Genomic DNA, 17,640 nt, shown 5'->3' on the forward strand with positions numbered 1-17,640 from the left:
AGGAATGATGTTGAACTGTTGGGATGTGCAGGATTTGGTGGCTGGATTCCCCAAATGAGCCAGCTTGCATCCCTTTCCCAACCAAAGAGGTAAGAAAAAAAACCCTGGGAGTTCAGGTGGTTTGTTGGGTTCCTTGTTTTCCTAATCCCTTCCTGATTAGCACAGGATAATTAATAATCCAGTGTTGTCAGAGAACTTGGGAGTTTCTCCTGTGGTGAATTTCAGCACAGCAGCAGCAGAGCAGTGAGAACTCTGTTTCTGCCTGGCTGCCATGTGTTAAAGAAATAAATAAATGCCCGATAAGAACTTCCTTTTATCTGGTCAAGACAAGCTGTAAGATTGAGCAGCTCCTGTCTCACCATGTCAGACACAAACAGCTTCCAGGGCAGGCTGAGAAACACAGCTCTGGGTTTTAGTGCTCTCAGACACTACAAGGAGGGGGTCTTGAGTTTCCCAGTTTATCCCAGTTGTGTGCAGATCTGCTGGAAGTGCCTCAGTGCATCCAGCTGGGTCCTGTCTCTGCCTGTGCCCTCCAGCAGATATCCAGAAGGGGGAGAAGAGCAAAGAGGTGATTATTGATTTATTAATTGGCAGCCTCTGCTCTCCAGTGATTTGGGACTCAGGCACTTCCTGCTGTCGATAGATTTGATCATTCCTTGGTGGGTTTCTCCTCCCTGAGTCTGCACAGCTGCTCTCCATGGCACAGCCTGACCTTTTCAACTTTGACCATCTCCTGCCAGTTGTCTTTTCCCCTAGCACAGAATCCACTCCAGATCTGTGCTCCTCACCATCACTTTCCAGTACCTTTTCCAACTTTACTCCTTAGCTTTTGAGGTGAGGGCAGTAAAGGTAGATGAAACACCATCACCACCTCCTTATGCAGGATTTTTTTTCCCCCTCCCTTCATTCCTACAGGATTTCAAGTGTAGGTATTATCTTGTCCCTTGGTGTCTTTAATTCCTTGTTCAGTTTTTCACCTCGGCCTTTTGGTGATTTCATATCTTTGACCAATGATGTCACTTCACTTCTTCTCCTTGTTTTTCCAGTTCATCCCTAAAGATGTTCAACAGGAAGCATCTGAACACTGCTGGCTTCCCTCCATTAGGAAAATGAGCCATGCATTTCCCATTTTGAACTTTTTTTTTTTGTTTTAATCAATGCACAGACCTTTCTTCTTATATCCTTTCTGTAAGAGCCTTTCAAACCTCGTCAGATGCCGTTAGGAAATCCAAGCCAACTGTATCCAGCAGATCTCTCCTTCCCATGTGCCTGGGGACTCCTTCAAAGAGCTCCAGTAGGCTTGGGAAGCCCCTTGGCACTTCCCCAAAGAACTCTGATTTATCCATGTGTCAAGTGCTTCTGTTGGGACAGATGTTGGGTTTAGGGGACCAGAGAGCTCTGGATCCCATCAAAAAGCCACTTCCATCCTGGAGGTCACACAGAAGTGCTGGGGGAGGCCCATCTGGTCCCTTGGTGGGCTTGGGTCCCCTCCTGACACTCCAGTGGGGTTCCCCTGGAGCTTCCCTGGGAAGGAAGATGTGCTGGGAGGCTCTCCCCAAGAGCTTCCACGTTGGGCCCAGGGGTAAAAAGTGCACTGAGCTTCTCCCACATGGCTTTGTTCTCCTTGGTGGGCTCCTTCCAGAGGGTCTCTGTAGGGTCTCCACAGCCCATGGTCAGGCTCGTGCTGCTGCTGTGGTCAGGAAGGGTTTATTATTTGGTTTGAAGCCTTTTGAAGTTGTTATTTGCCTATTTTTGTTCTGTCTGATGGCGTTTTTCCCTTTCAACTGGACATGGTTTGGTTCTTTTTTCTCTTTCTTGATTTGTTTGAAATGACTTCATATTTGAAGGGTTCTCTTGCTTTTAATATCCTGGCTCCTGCTGCCACTCAGCCACTCCAAATTCCTGCTGGCCTCTCTTAGAACCATGCTGGGTGTGTTGGCTGCGTCCAGATCCCCACGTTGCTGAGATTTCATTCTCCTCATCAGCTCCTTCAGCTGCTCTTTGAATTCCCTTTTGTGACTTTTTTAAGTGGTGCTTTTATATGAAACCTTTTTGCAGCAGTGTTAGATCATCATTTTTCTCTTACAAGGAGGTTCTCCCAAGGGTAGGACTTTGAATTGGACCTGGCTTATCTTTTCTTATCTGTCATGTGCTTGTGGCTGCCCAGTCCTTGGAAGTGTCCAAGGCCAGGTTGGACAGGGCTTGGGGCAAGTGGAAGTTGTCCCTGCCCATCATATGATGATTTTAACGTCCTTTACAACCCAAACCAGACCACAGCCACCCTTGCCCATCCTTTGGGTGCCCAGAAATCTCATCCTTCCTTGTTTACACTGGAATTTCCAGCTACAGTTAATTTTATAATTTGTTTTGTTAAGCTGATTTAGCACAATAACTTATTCCTTTTTTAGAACAGTCTGTTTGGTGTAGCCTTCTTGTCTCCATCATCTTCTGGGGGTGTAATTCTGTCATCCCAGAGATGGCCCTGCCATTCCCCTGTGCCAAAATAACCTTCCTGAGAGCTGAGACCTTCTAATTCTCCTTTTCTTCACCCTTACACCTTTCCTGGATGTTTGTGCATGCACAGGTGCTTTGGTTTTCCTGCTTCTCCAGATTTTCTCCAAATGAACCTTTCATTCTTCAGCCTTTTCCTGCCTTTTGCCAGGTAAGGGTTGTTTGTGTGGAGGTGTTGAGCTCTTCCTGCCTCTGCAGAGTCCATCCCACATGGAGTCAAAAGGACTTGCATGGCCCAAGATGTTGATTTTGCTTTCCAAAGCACTGCTCACACAAAAACAAAATCTCGGCAGGTAACTCCAATTAGAAGTGGGTTTGGAGCAGGGAGATCCCAGGATGGGGTTGGTTATGTGGAACCCAGGTTCAATGAGCTCTTCCCATATTTTCATCTGTCTGCAAGAGCAAACAAGGGGAGCACCAAACCCCTCTTTGTGAGGGAAAATCTGCTTGCTCCCACTTTTCCAGTAGGATTTTATGTGATATTCCCCTCCTTCCTGCCTTCCTCTTCCATGTCACCTCTTTTTTCTCAAATGAATTAGGATGGAAAATGCCAGATGGAACAGCTTCCACCAGCAGTGGCAGCATGGCTGGAGCACTCCACATTAGCCAGAGAGATAAAGATGGAGGGACAGGACACAGGGAATGGCTTCAAAATGACAGAAGGCAGGGATGGATGGGATATTGGGAATTAGGAATTGTTCCCTGGCAGGGTGGGCAGGCCCTGGCACAGGTGCCCAGAGAAGCCCCTGGATCTTTAGAAGTGCCCAAGATGAGGTTGGAGCAGCCTGGGACAGTGGAAGGTGTCCCTGCCCATGGCAGGGGGTGGCACTGGATGGGATTTAAGGTCCCTTCCATTCCAAACCATTCTGTGATTCCATGCAATGTCCCTCAGCAGCCCTTGGAGAAGGAACACAAGTTCTCTCAGGGTGGAGCTCTGTCTCTTAGCAGCAGCCAAGCTGGAATCCCTCTTGCAAGGGATTTTCTCCCAGAGGGAGAGAAATTTCCCATTGGGAAAAAAGAGCCAAGGGCAAAACACTGAGACAGCTGTCTGAAACCCCTGGGACTTGAACAAATGCACAGCAAGTGGTGAACACAGCGAGTTGGACAAATAAATGTGTCTGACATCATCAATTTATTGATCTGTTCCCCACATCCCTTAAAAAATTTAAGAAGAGAAAGCTGCAACCAAGTTGCCATGGTGACCTTTCCCATGCAGGTCCTGCCTGGAGGCTGGAGGCAAAAGGGCTCCTTGGAGTTGATGTGCTCAGCTGAGCCATTTTTGGGGGTCCTGGGATCCAATTAGCACTTTGCAATTAGCTGGGGAGATTTCATAGAGCTCAACTGTGATTTGAGCAATTTCAAGGTGTAATTAGGCTGAGCTTTCCTTGAGATCATATCTGAATTTCCAAGGGTGGAACTGAGGCTCTTTCCCAATGAATCCCAACAATTTTCCCTAAAATACCTTTGGTGTTGTTCAGTGGTGCCTTGGAATCCAGTTTGGGATTTATTGCCCTTGCAGAGTTCATTTGGAATTTTAATGCAAAATTCTTGTTCTCCTCAGCATCCACAGCAGCCTGGGTTCCCCTTGGTGTTTTCCAAAAGAAAAAAATCCCCAAGGGATCTGTAGGTGTTGCCTCTGAATTCAGTCAGAAAAGTGAAAGGAAACACCCTTGATGCCTTCTTTTCCAAAGAGATTTAATTATCTATAGATCCAAACTGTTGAATCAGAAACTAATGAGGACAAAAGAGGGAATTCAGGGTATTGTCTCCTTTTTCATCAAACTACTCATTTTTTTCCCCTTCTAAATTATTCAGGGGCATTAAAGATCACTGTGGGATGGTTGTTTTCCACAGTCTTTATGTTATTCCTTTAGGAGTTGGGGGGTGGGTGTTCTTACAGAAATCTGAATCTGCTGAATCTGGGGGTTTAAACCCCAATTTGCCCCAGGAACCCATGATTTGAATATTAATTTATTTGCCTGTTGATAAATAACATTTTACTGCTTTTCCATTTTATACCAAATATTCCCAAATTCCATTTTATACCAAAAAATCCCAAATTATTCCCCATAAATTAAAAAAAAATCCCCCAAAATTTCTGCAAAAGTTCCCCAAAAAATTGCCCAAAATTGCCTAAGAATAAAAAAATCCCCCAAAATTCCCCCCAAAATCCAAGAAAATTTAAAAAAAATTCAAGAAAATTCCACAAAAATTCCCCAAAAATTTATTAAAAGTTCTGAAAAAAAAACCCAAAAAATTTCCCAAAAAACTTATTAAAAATTCTTTTAAAAATCCAAAAAAAAATCCCAAAAAATGCCAAAATTTCCCCCAAAACTCCCCTGGATTTGGCTCCTGGTGGTGCTGCCAGTGACCAAGGCACAGCAAAGAGGGACAGGTGAGTGCCTAAAAAATGCCCCAAAAAAGCGCCCAAAAAATGCCCCAAATATTTCCAAAAAGTGGCAAAAATATTCCCAAAAATAGAAAAGAAATTCCCAATGGAATGAAATGAGGTTGTGAGAGGTCTGAGTGCAGCATTTGAGGTGCTGTGAGAGGTCTTCTGCTTTTCCTTAGGATTTTGCTCACTGGGCCAGGATACAATGTGATATGAGGCATTTCTTTGGCCTCCAGCTAAAACCATCCAGAGTTAAAACAAGAGACCAGGAAAAAAGGGAGGGAAAAGAGAAGAACAACCCCCATCCTTAAGCAATATCCTCGAATACTGCACAGAACAGGAAACTCCACCAGAGGAAGGAATACTTCTCATCCTCCCTCCGCCCCTTTTAATTAAAATGGATTAAAATCTGGGGGGGGGTTTAATCAGACTGTCCTGTAGGGTGTCTTGTTTGAACTATTTCAGGACATTTTGGCATGAGGAAGAGTACAAATGTTGTTTTACCCAGAGCTGAATCCAGCACTCCCCAGAGCAGGAGGTGGGGAGAGTCCTGTTGGAAGCATGGAGCTGTTTCCTTAGGAGTTCAGGATGAACATGTGCATCTGGAAAAGAAACACACATCTCCATGGGGATCTCCCTGTGACTTCCAGAGAAAATCAGGGGCTGTGTTCCCTAAAAACCCTCTTTGTGCTCTCCTGAGAGCACTTGAGCTCTGATCTCCACAGAGTTCCCATCAGTTGGCATTTTCTATCCTGTTTTTTTTTTTTGGTTCTTCCACCTAAATGGTGGCTTTTTCTGGCCCATCAGCATCTTGTGGATGTGTAATGGACAATTCCACAACTTGTGGGGAGTTGAGGGTTGGGATTTTGGGAGCTCAGACTCTTGGGGGCTGTTGTGAGCTTTAAAGGGAGTGATGAACTTCTCTGTATTACAAGAGGAGAGGATCCTACGTGAATATTTGGGGGGAAAAAAGGGTGAAATTTGCACTTGAAGGGGTTTTCTCTCAGATGAGGTCCCACTGTGGGGTGGGAGGCACTGAACCCAGCAGCACAAGGTGTTTCATGAGGTATCACCAATCTCTTGGCACGTTTAGGGCTTCAACAAACCTCACTTCAGAAAATCCAGACTTTTCAAAGAGCCTGGATGAGGAGAAGCACTTTCTGAGCTGCTTTGGCTGCATTTCAGTGTGTTCAGTTACAATTCTGGGTGAGACCTGTGCAACATCCAAGTCTTCAAAGCCCCATAATGCCAACAAATCTCTTTGTTTAACTACTGAACTAACCTGGGATGAGCTCAGCTTGCTGCAACAGCACAATATCATGTTTGTGGTGCTGAGCTCTCACTGAAAAGTGAGTTGCTTTTAAAAAAGGGTAGGGGACAAATGAACCTGTGAGTTTTTTAACCCTATATTTTTAATTTCAGATCTCCTTCCCCTTCCAGAGGAAGTTAGAGATGCCATGGCTTTAATGTCTGGTTTAGCTGCAGCACAAAGCTCCCTTTTCTGTAAGAAAATCTGAAGCAGGGGTGTGCAGTTTTCTCCTGCTGTGAAAGGCTGTGAGTTCAGGTGCTGGGGCATCCAAGAGAAATTCCCAGCCCTGAAACCATGGACTTGAAAAGAAATCCAGCCTTTCTTTTCCATGCAATGGTGTGGTGGTGTTCACAGGGGTCCCAGGATGAGGGAAGAGATGAGAATCTTGACTCTGTGTTTTAGAAGGCTGATTTATTATTTTATGATATATATTATTATAAAATAAAATTATATATTAAAACTATACTAAAAGAATAGAAGAAAGCATTTCATCAGAAGGCTAGCAAGGAATAGAAGAGAATGGAATGATAATAAAATCTTGTGACTGACCAGAGAGTCCAAGAGAGCTGGACTGTGATTGGCCATTAATTAAAAACAATCACATAAGACCAATCAAAGATGCACCTATTGTATTCCACAGCAGCAGATAATCATTGTTTACATTTCATTTCTGAGGCCTCTCAGTTTCTCAGGAGAAAAGATCCTACCAAAAGGATTTTTCATAAAATATGTCCGTGACACAATGGTCTCAGCAACTGCAGCTTCAAACCCAGTGGCACCATCAGCACATGGCTTTTAAAAATCCCAAGGAAAAGGCTCTTGGTTTGGAGTTTTGAAGGTGTCAGATGTGGAAGGCAGTGAGAGGAGCAGCTAAATCAGGAGTTAAAGCCACCTCAGAAGGATGGGCTGCAAGGAGGACACCTGACCTAAGGAATACCTGGGTTATTATTCCCATCTGTTTGCCCTGGATCCATCCACAGATCCATATTTCCACTCTTTCAGTGTGATTTGCAATTTAAAAAAAACAAAAAATTGAGAGTAGAAGATGAGTTTGATGTTCTCCTTCTTGGTCTTCCTCGGGACAGGGCAGCAAATCCTCATCTGGAGGTAAATCCTCTCTGAGCAGCCAGGATCAGTGGGTGGCACCCATCCCTCCCTGGACTGGATTGGCATTATAGGGTAGCTAATCCCAGGCAGCAATTACTGATGGAGAGATCCTGGAATAATTTTGGGATCTGAATTTGTGAGCTGTTGTGTTTTGTTCAGTGAGCGAGCTCATAAATGGCAATAACGTGACAGAGCTGGGAATGAATTCAGCTGTTCTGTAATGTTTGTGATGGACAGGAAAACAGGCAAGGAGCTGGGCTTTTCCTTGGAATGGCAGCTTTTCCTAAAAGGATCTTGTGATGGACAAGGAAACAGGGAAGGAGCTGAGCTTTTCCTTGGAATGTCAGCTTTTCCTGAAAGGATCTTTGGGAAGTTCCCAGGTACATTTGTGCATCATGAGGAGATGGGCATGTATGCAGAGGAAGGAGCACAGAGGCCTTTCCCATGATGTTTCAGGTTTTAGCTTTTGTATTTTTCAGATTCTGTGCTGCTCTAGTGTGTGGGTCTGAGCTTCACATTAAGGGATGGTGAGCTCTGTGCACAGAGCAGGGAGACAAAACAATTCCTTCTCTAGCTGGGGACCAAGGACAACCAATCCATATTTCAGGCCCAAGAGCACAAACAACAGCAGAATGAAGAGAGAAAAAAAAGAAGGTTGGGACATCATACCCTGGAACTGTAAATGCACAATGAACTCCAATATGCAAATGGAGCAGAACTGATCAAAGTGACAGACCCCGTGACCAGGTGTCCATTTTGTGCCCATTTTGGTTCACCTTGGGTGCAGCCCTGGCTGGGCTCTTGTGCTGCCCAAGGTGGATCCATGGAGGAGATCCTTTTAATAAATCCCTGCTTTATTCTTTAGCTCTGTCTGGCCTCTGTTCTAGGGCAGCCTTCTCTAGACATCACCCCTACATTCAGGACATTGTTATTCCCTGCTCTCACTGCCTGCTCTATCTGAGGGGCATTTTGGGGCCAGCACCCCCTTCCAGCTAATCCATGGAGACCTGGGAGTGCTCAGATCCTGGAGAAACTCACTTTCACCTCTTCCTGGATTCCCCATTGCCCCAAATCCCTGGGAAATATGTGATCCTGAGCTTTTCAGAGTCATTGGAGCCAGCAGGGCAGGGAAGGGAAGGTCAGGCAGCCCTGCCACCATTTGCTGCATCTGCTCGTCCTTACATCACTTTCAGGGATGTCACCTCCTGGTGACAGGAATTGCAGCCATGTCCCTGCCACTTGCCATTATTCACCTTCACTCAAATGTGACACAGCACAAATCCAATCTAGGGAGCTTTACATGATTTCAGGGTACCAGGCAGGCAGGGTCCCATGGATGGACCAGACCCAGGTGGGTCATTTCACCCCAGCTAAAATATGGGCAGTCAGATAGAGAGTTAGATAAGCCACAGAACTGAAGATTTGGGGGAATTTTTGCTTTCTTTTACACAGATTTTTTTAATTGCCCCATCAGCTGAAGCAGCATTTAATAAATAAATTGTGGCTGCCCCATCTTGGAAGTGTTGGGAGCAACCTGGTCTAGTGGAAGGTGGTTGGAACAACATGATCATGAAGGTCCTTCCCAAGCCAAACTATTCCATGATTCTCTGACCCCTTTAGAATCTCACTGAATCTCCTTAAAATAAGGAGAGGACTTTTAGTGGGCACAGAAATAAGGTTTAGTTTTGGGATGTATTTCCCTCCTCACCCCACCTGTGGATCTCAGGCCCACTTCACCTGTATCTCCTTGCAGGCTGTCTCTGATCATCACCATCCAGGTGCTGCAGCTCCATTTTTCCCAGTTTTTTCAGAGATTCCATAATTTCCATCCTCAGAAATGCATTTCCTCAGTGAAGGGTGAGGTAGTGACCAGGCTGACCAAAAAAACAAATTAAAGGCTGCTTGTTAAACAAAGCTGGTGTCTGCCAGTGGGGAAGGCTCCCAAATTCTGGGCTTATCCCCCCAAACTGGTGGCATTTGCTCGGGTCTGGGTGGTTGGTTCTCATTTGGTTGCAATTCCTGGCAGCCTGCAGGTGGAGAGGAGCCAAGTTTTCTCTGGAGATGACAGTTTGCTAACAGATGTCTGGTGTTTCCCAACACGGTTAGGATGGGAATCAGGAGCTACTCCAGCAGAGCTGAGCAGTTGGATAATTACAAACCTTTGCTCCTCACATTTTCTAGTTCATCAGCTGCCTGGGTAACACAATTATTTAATTATTTTTGTTGTTGTTCATCGTTTTAGGAGGCAAAGCTTGAAATATCTCTCAGAGCAATCACCATCCTAGGAGGCAGTGGCTCATTTAAATGCTGGGAAACCTCCAGGAGTGTGAGGAACCACAGGATTTTCTCTCCCCTTGGGCACAGCATTGCCCAGATATTTGGGTTGTGGCTCCTCCTGCACTGCCGTTTCAAAGGATTGGGATATTGGAAGGTGGAATTTCCTCCTGAGGCCCCTGATTGCTCTGGTGTCTTGTACGTGGTGCCTGTCCCTGCCCAAGAGGAGGCAGCTCCTCAGGAGCAGGTATTTTATTTGGAGGCGGGGAAAGCAGTGGTGTTCCCAAGCCCCAGCTCTTCCAGAGGAGATTTTTGCCATTCAGATTCACAGGAAATCTGGGAGGAGAGCTTGGAGGCTCTGCAGGATGCTCCTGCCTAACTCAGAGCTGAACATCTCCTGTGCTGCTCCCTGAGGTCCCACTCTGCTGTCACCTTGAGGAGTGGGCTGTGAGCCCTGCCAAGGGTGGGCTAGTCTCAGTAGGTCACAAAACCCTGCTTCAATAAGCAAAAAGTTCCTAACGACCTGATTTACAGGAATTTGGTGTTTAAGTGGACTTGGACTTGTGTAGCTGGGAATAAAACAGAATTCCAGTGGCACTGTTGTTAGTGGGCATGGGAAGGGCTTGTTTGCTTGATTTTACCTATGTTTTGGTTTCACTGCATATTTTTGGCATTTCTTTGGGGGTTTAGAGGTTTGTTGCATTGTATTTAGAAAAAAAAATGCATCCAGTTTGTCTCATCTGCTTTGCTGTCCTTGTGTGTTCTCACTACATCCAAGGAGTGTGGCAGAGGGAATTAGCCAAGGGATTTCCCAAAGCAATGCCAAGAATGCAGCAAGTATTTTTCTAAGCAAAATAATACAGGTTTTTTTGACATGTTTCAATGCAAATCCAGAAGATTTCAGCTTCCTTACCCAGGAAGGTGTCCCTGCCCATGGCAGGGGGGTTGAAATCAGGTGGTCTTGAAGGTCCCTTCCAACCTAAACCGTGGTGTGATCCTGACCCTGAAATTTTACCTCTATTTGTGTGTTGGCAGGAAATTTTCCAAGCTGGGATTTCATCTTCCTGGCAATTAGAAATCATTAACGGTGTTCAACTGCTCTGTCCATTCATCATGGAAACGAGAGGCACTCCCTGCTCTGTCAGCCCTGAAATGATGGCTGTGCTGTGCTTTGAAAGGGCACATTTCAATCCTTTTTTAGTGCCAGCTCAGCGTTCACCTCGTGATGAGCACGGAGGGATCAATGAGCAGCTGTGGCACACAAGGTTATCCCAAGTTCACAGCAGGCTCTGAGCTGATTGGCTTCCAAAGTCAGATGCATCAGGAGCAAGATCAACAGGATCTGGTGACAGCATAAAAAAACAAAGCAGAGCTGAAGTCATTTGTTGACAGCACCCCCCGGGAGAAAATTGTGCTTTATTGCCTCAGATTTGGGGCTTTGTGATGTGACCTTTCACATTGTTGGACTCCTATTTGTAGGTTTCTCTTTGCACTTGGAAAATGATGGAGTTTTGCTCTCAATCCCCCATTGGCATTGAGGTTCTAAATAGAGCAGAGGAGGTGGTTTGAAGGGAATCTGTTAATGAAATAATCAGGGTGGGAATGTCCCAAAGCTGGCCAGGTGGCCTCGGGAGTGGGATGGTGGCTCATCTTCCCACTGCTGTTACCCTGCACCAGCAAAGCCTCCAGTGATTATGCCCTACTGTTAATTGCAAGTTATTCCAGCTGAATAAAGCCTTGCACCTTCCAAGCCTCCCTCCATAATCCAGCCAACTTTTTTCCCATAAAGTCACACACAGCCAAAGGTCGGACACGCCCAGGGACTCTCCGGCAGACAAATGTCACATTTTATGGAGGGGGTGGATCATGCTCATCCATTTCCCCTCCAAGCCTTTCTAAAAATACCCTAAACCTTAACAAGGAGCTATTTTGGGGGAATTATGGTCATGGACAGGCATGGGAAGCTGATTCTGGCAGGCTTGCTTGGGTTGGAGTTGCGTGTTCCTTACTCAGGCGCTTGGTGTTGTGGGGATAAACAGAGAGCATCAGGATTTTGGGACCTCCTGGCTTGGGATGGCTGCTCTGAGTGGGTCTACAGGAGGAGAACAAGTGAAGATATCCTTATAGGAATGTTGATCTGTGCCTGAAGTCATTCATTTCAGGCATTTGCAGCTTATCAGATCTGATTTCATAAAACCTGGCTGGGATTTCTCTCCAGGGACCTTTAGTGATCCTGCCACTTCCAATAAACATTTATAGAAACTGCTGCCAGCCTGTGGATATGAGAAACTCCTAGGAGAGACTTCTATCTTCCAAAAATCCTTAAAGACACCAAAATATTCACAAGCAAACCTCACCCAGGAGAAGATGGCTAGAAAGTGCCCAGCCTTGGGAGCTGCATTGCGGTGCCAGGCGTTGGCTTTGCACCCTCAGTAGGGATGTTTGCTATGGGGAAAAAAAAAACCCATTAAATTGGAAAATTTGGAAAACCGTGCCCTCCAGAGCCATGCTGGGATTGGGAGCAGCAGAAAAGTGAATTTTGAGAGCTGAGATGGAAGTGCAGCAGGTAAAGGCTGGCCCAGGCTCCCACAGCTCGGGGGCGGCGGCGGCGGTGGCGCGCGCTGCTCAGGTTTGCACCTCTAAGAAATTTCCGTTTTTTCGCCTCAAAACCTCCAGATACGAAGCCGAAGCTGCCTTCTTTGCCAACCTGAAACTGTCGGATTTCAACATCATCGACACGCTGGGAGTCGGAGGCTTCGGGAGAGTGGAGCTGGTAGGTGACCTCTTCTTCTTTGTGTGACATCCTCATGCAACTGCTGTGTTAAAAGCTTAATTTTCTTTGTTATCCCACCCCAATAACCCTGAGAAAAATGATCTGCTGGGGTTGTCTAGTGAAGAACGCTGACTTATATTTCCTGAGACATAAAAAATGTACCAATAAATGCTTTGCAGTAGGCAAGGAGGATTTATGTCCTAGTCTGAGTGAGGAACACACATCTCCTCTCTCTCTTAAGTGGTTTATGGCATTGATTTATGGCCTTTTAAAAACAACCTGGAGAATTGGGTGAGTGCTGGGATTGGAAGAGCAACTTCAAATCTTATTTAACCAGGTTCTGACTAACAGTAGAAAGCCTCTCCTACACATTTTTTATTCAGTTCTAGAGTGGTTGCACTTGGTTATCCTCAAAGCTGAACATTCAGCACCCGACCCATGACAACACACCCCAGACAGGGCCTGGTTTTGTGCAGAAAAGACAAAATCCAAGCCTGCTTTTTGCTCTGCTTGGAGCTTTGGAGCTCTGTGGTCTCCTTTAAAGCAGAGCCAGAGCCAGAGGGGAGCTGTTTGCAGCACCAAGGCAACACAAAACCTTGGAGTAGGAAGAGGGAGTTGGGTTACACCAGGAGGAGCTCCGGACACCGGACACTCATGCAGAATGTCAGGAACTCCTGCAAGCCCGGGCACAGGGGGAACAGAGTCACTGTTGCCACCACAAAACCTCAGGGAAGCCTCCACTCCATAACCCTGTGGGAGCTGAAGGATAGTAGAATTGGCAAAACCAGGTGGTTTTGGTGGTTATTTGTGATGTAAGGAGGAGATTTGGTGTGCAAAGCCCAGCTTGCTCTTCCCTGTGGTTTATTCCTGGCTTTTCCTGGCAGGATGTGAAATCCTGTGGAGGAAAGAACGTCTGTGGGACCACTAGTCCCTTCCTGGGGTTTGGAGTTTAATGTGTGATTATTTTGTTTATGAATATTTAATTTATGAGTATTTTGAAGGAGTCACCTGCTGAGGATGCTTTAGAGCAGGAGGTCATGCTCAGCCTCTCTTTTGAAGTCCGTCCCTCCTCTCCTGACACCAGGAATTCGCCTCCTAAATTAACATCTGGCTTCTCCACCCTGTAGTGAGGGACCCACCAGTCTGGGGCTTGGTTTGAGCCTTGTGAAGCTTTTGGGTTCATTTTTAAGGGGTTGTGCCAACCTCAAAAGCTTGGTAGGTGCAAAGTTTGTCTGCATGAGGGGTTGCTGGTGGGACCCTCACCAGTGGCCATGGCCAGGTGACATGGCCAGCCTTAAAATGACAAAAACTCCACCCTGGTATGTGAGACCCTGGCCCAGGAGAGAAGAGGAGCAGGAGATGCTCTGTCCCTTCAAGGTGTCAGCTCGAGTAGAAATATTCCATTCTGAGCAGATGTTCACACCTTAGAAGCCTCCAAGAAGCCCTGGAGCCGCCTGAGGTGGGAAAAACATTCCCAGAGCTTTTCTTCCAGAGGCAGGTGCCCCTCTCCTGAGCAGGAAAATGCTGGATAAACTCATTTTTTGTAGCTCTGAACTGCACATAGATAAAACATATTTAAAAGTGTAGCTCAGCACACCAGATTTTGTTGGTTTTTCTTTACCACAGAAGGAAATTTTGTTACAAAGCCAAAAAATATTCCTTTTGTCAAAACTGAGCCTGGAATTGCTGCCTCATGCTTCTACCTCCTCCATTAAAAATATGGTTTATTGCTTCAGGCTAAAAATGTGAAATATAACGGAGGAGGTGGCTCTTTTATTGCCTGAATATGGAAGGGCAGGAATGTTCCTGGAAAACGTTCACACTTTTTGTGCTTTCCAGGAGTCAAATGGATCAAAAAAGCGAAGGATGTGGCAAGGAAAAGGGATTTTATAGCTTTGGGCACAAAGCCTCAGAACGTCACCACTGCAGAGGGCAACTGGTGGGGGCAGGGGGGCAACTGGAATGTTTGGGGCTGGGATTGGCCAAGAATAAATGACATTCCCATTGGATGTGGTTTTCCAGACACCTCTGGGAATGCTGGTGCCTCGGAGAGGTTGCCCTTTCCATGCCTCCATGCACAAGGATATGACTTTTAGGTCAGATGGCCTAAAATAGAAATTATTTTCAATTCCATGGATATTACACATGGAAATCCCATTTTGTCTTGATTTTTCCAGGCAGTTTTGTTTTCTCTATCTCAGGAAAAATTGCAAAGCTTTGGAATGAGTGGTTTTTGCTCAGTTTTTTGGTGGCTCTTCCAACATCCTTATGGATGCTCCTCTTCATCCCAAACTGGGCTATGCCATTGACTTTTATCTAGCTTTTCTTGAGGGATAAATCATACAGGGTTGGAGGAACCACAGTAAAAGGCAGGGGAGGGCTTCTTGGGATGCATCCACTCCTTTTTACAGCTCAGCCTCCCTGCTTTATGTCAGCTGAGCATCTTGTGAGGTGGGATCCAGGATTAACATCAGGGAAACAGGAATTTCAAGTGCCACTGGCATAGGGAATGTCACCTCATGTGACAGGGATGGAGGACAGGTGTCCCCAGCCCTCAGAAATCATCTCTGCTCACCTTTATTGCTCTGGGCTTTGTTCTTTAATTTCCTTTTCACTCAAGTCCTGTGCTCCTGAGCATCTGCTCCAGGTCAGCTCCTCTGGGTTTAAATCAAGATTATTTTTGACAGCTCTGAAATAAATACATTGGAGTAGCTGAATATCCAGGATGCGAGTCATTTTTCCATGGAATTGGTGCCTGTAGGTGATGGCTGAGCACAGGGAGACTAAAAATCACATCCTTATCTTCTGCACTCCTTCTGGCCGGGTGGTGGCCCCAAAAAGCAAAATTCCTTTGCAATATGGGGATTTCTAAGGGCACAAATGAAAACACGCACATAAAACGTCACAGCCATGTTTTGTGGGCTCTGTACAAAGTGGACGCAATGGAATTTTTCAGCTTTATTTGGGTTTTAAGAGAAATCTGGCCCCAACTTCTGGAGTGCAATTAAAACTCTTCCAGCCTCCAGCCTGTGTTGTAAACAAAGCCATTAGTGAATTAATGAGATAACGAGGAAAAACCCACTGCAACTGTCTTCTGATAGGCTGACAGAGGCAGAACCCAGATACTTATTGGTGGAAATTGCCAATTGTGCCCAATTTCCAATTCCCAAGCCAGCTGCTCTTCCTAGGTAACGCAAAGTTTTTTATTGGAAAGATCATTTTTCTCTTGGAAGTCTCTTAATTTTGGGGTTTAATTGTCAGGAATTGCCTCAAGCTGGGCCAGGGGAGGCTCATCTTGGACAGCAGGTTGTCCTTGTTCCCCTCATCTGTCTCAGCAGTTGGTCCTGTGAGGCTCCCCGCTCTGCGGGTTTGCAGTGCCCAGCCCTGCAGGTGTCCCAGGAAGGGCTGGAGGTGGCACTCAGTGCTCTGGGCTGGGGACAAGGTGGGCACTGGGCACATCTTGGCTAGGAGGGATTTTCCAGCCTCAGTTATCCCAGGATTCTGTGAATTTTTTAGCTTTTGAAAGAATGGATCTTTTGGTTGCTATGAAGGGGGAAAGATTTGGCGATTTCAGTGAGGAATTTGAGACAAATACTCAAGGAAATCCCAATTTCACCTGACAACATCACTCTTTCTGAGCTCAGCAAAATCCTGGGGATGATCTGACCCTTTTTTCCCATCCTTTCCCAATATTTGCAGCTTATTCCATTCTCCAGCATGTGCAGGATGTTTACTTTTATCACACCACTGCAGGGGCATATTTTAATTTTCCCTGGATTTTGAGTTCCTGTTGAAACTAAAGGCATCCTTTGCAGATGGAAACCCATCCTTGGGCTTGTCTGTTCATGGAAAGGGTCTTGGCAAAGTTTGGGAAGATGGGATGTGTTGGAGCCCATCAAATCTGGGCAGAGGCTGGAGCAGAATATGAGCTGAGCCAGGGATTTCAGCTCTGGCTGGAGGCAGGAATTAAACATAAAAATAGGTTTTTTATTTCAGACAAATCCAAACTGGGAAGCAGAGCAGGATCTTGTATGGGATTGCTGGAGTTTATCTCCATTTGATATTTCCAAGACCCCACAGCAGTGAGTTTCTCCATTTCCCACATACCTTAGCCATAGAATCCTCCTTCCTCTATTTACTTTTCCTTGGAATGATTTTTTTTGCATGAAACCCTTGACATTCCTCACTGCATTTTTGCCTTTTGCTTCCAGACATTTCTGCAAAATCATTTTTCCCTCTGGGCTTTATAGAGAGACAAAAATTTTAATATATTTGCCCTTTACTCATAAAAAAACTTGGCTGTGTTTGTTGTCAAGCAGCAAAAATCAGTTTTCAGTGCAGGGATCAGGGTGTGGAGTTAAAGGGGTTTAGCACAGTTGAGTATTTGATTAAAAACTGTTAAATTTGCTTTTTTGAGTGTCTTCTTAGTGTATAATTTTGCAGATTATTTTTCTATAGAGTCCCATAGTGCTCTAATTGGGATAGGAGATGTAGGGCTTTCCCAACCAGTGGAATCTGGATTATTAAAAAAAAAATAAATAAAGTCACTGTCATGGACAGTTTCCACCCTGCTGCCCACTTGGAATTAATTTTGAAGGATTCATCCTTCAAAATTCAGCCTACAATGTGTCTTGTAGACTTCACTTGTACTCCATGATTTTTCTTCCCATCTTCTCCTAAAATTCCAGAATCCCAGGAAAGGTTTGGGTTGGAATGGACCTTAAAGCTCCAAAATTCCACCCCTGCAATGGGCAGGGACACCTTCCACTGTCCCAGACTGCTCCAAATGTCCAGCCTGGCCTTGGGCACTGCCAGGGATCCAGCAGCAGCCACAACCACCCTGAGCCATGTCTTTGGTGGGGTTTATTTAAGTCTTGACTTATTTTCCAGCCTAACCCAGCACAGTGTGTTCTGTAGCCAACCCTAAATCAATGCTGGCCCTGAGGTAGGGAGTGGGAATCTAATTTGAATATGCAAATTATCATTTCTCTCTAAACTTAGGTGAGGAGAGAGGCTGAATCTGGCCTTAGGGAAATGTGGAAAGGCTCCTAAAAATCCTTATGGATGGCTGAGGCTGGAAAATCCCTGCCAGCCCATGGAGTCCCAGCTGTGCCCAGTGCCCACCTTGTCCCCAGCCCAGAGCACTGAGTGCCACCTCCAGCCCTTCCTGGGACACCTGCAGGGCTGGGCACTGCAAAGCTGCCTGGGCAGCCCCTGCCAAGGCCTGAGCACCCTTTCCATGGAGAAATTCCTGCTCCTGGCCAAGCTGAGCCG

At 45.8% G+C, this 17,640-nt stretch overlaps 1 protein-coding gene across 1 annotated transcript in view; it reads left to right on the top strand.

Moving 5' to 3' along the window:
* The window catches only part of PRKG1 (protein kinase cGMP-dependent 1), a 286,803-nt gene that overhangs the window by 243,787 nt on the left and 25,376 nt on the right, over nt 1-17,640 (top strand). The window contains exon 9 of the mRNA XM_014310283.2: nt 12,270-12,366. Coding sequence (XP_014165758.1) covers nt 12,270-12,366 — 97 coding nt within the window. The remainder of the gene's footprint in view (nt 1-12,269; nt 12,367-17,640) is intronic.

The sequence above is a fragment of the Geospiza fortis genome, unplaced genomic scaffold (assembly GCF_000277835.1).
Source record: "Geospiza fortis unplaced genomic scaffold, GeoFor_1.0 scaffold284, whole genome shotgun sequence".
Lineage (NCBI taxonomy): Eukaryota > Metazoa > Chordata > Aves > Passeriformes > Thraupidae > Geospiza > Geospiza fortis.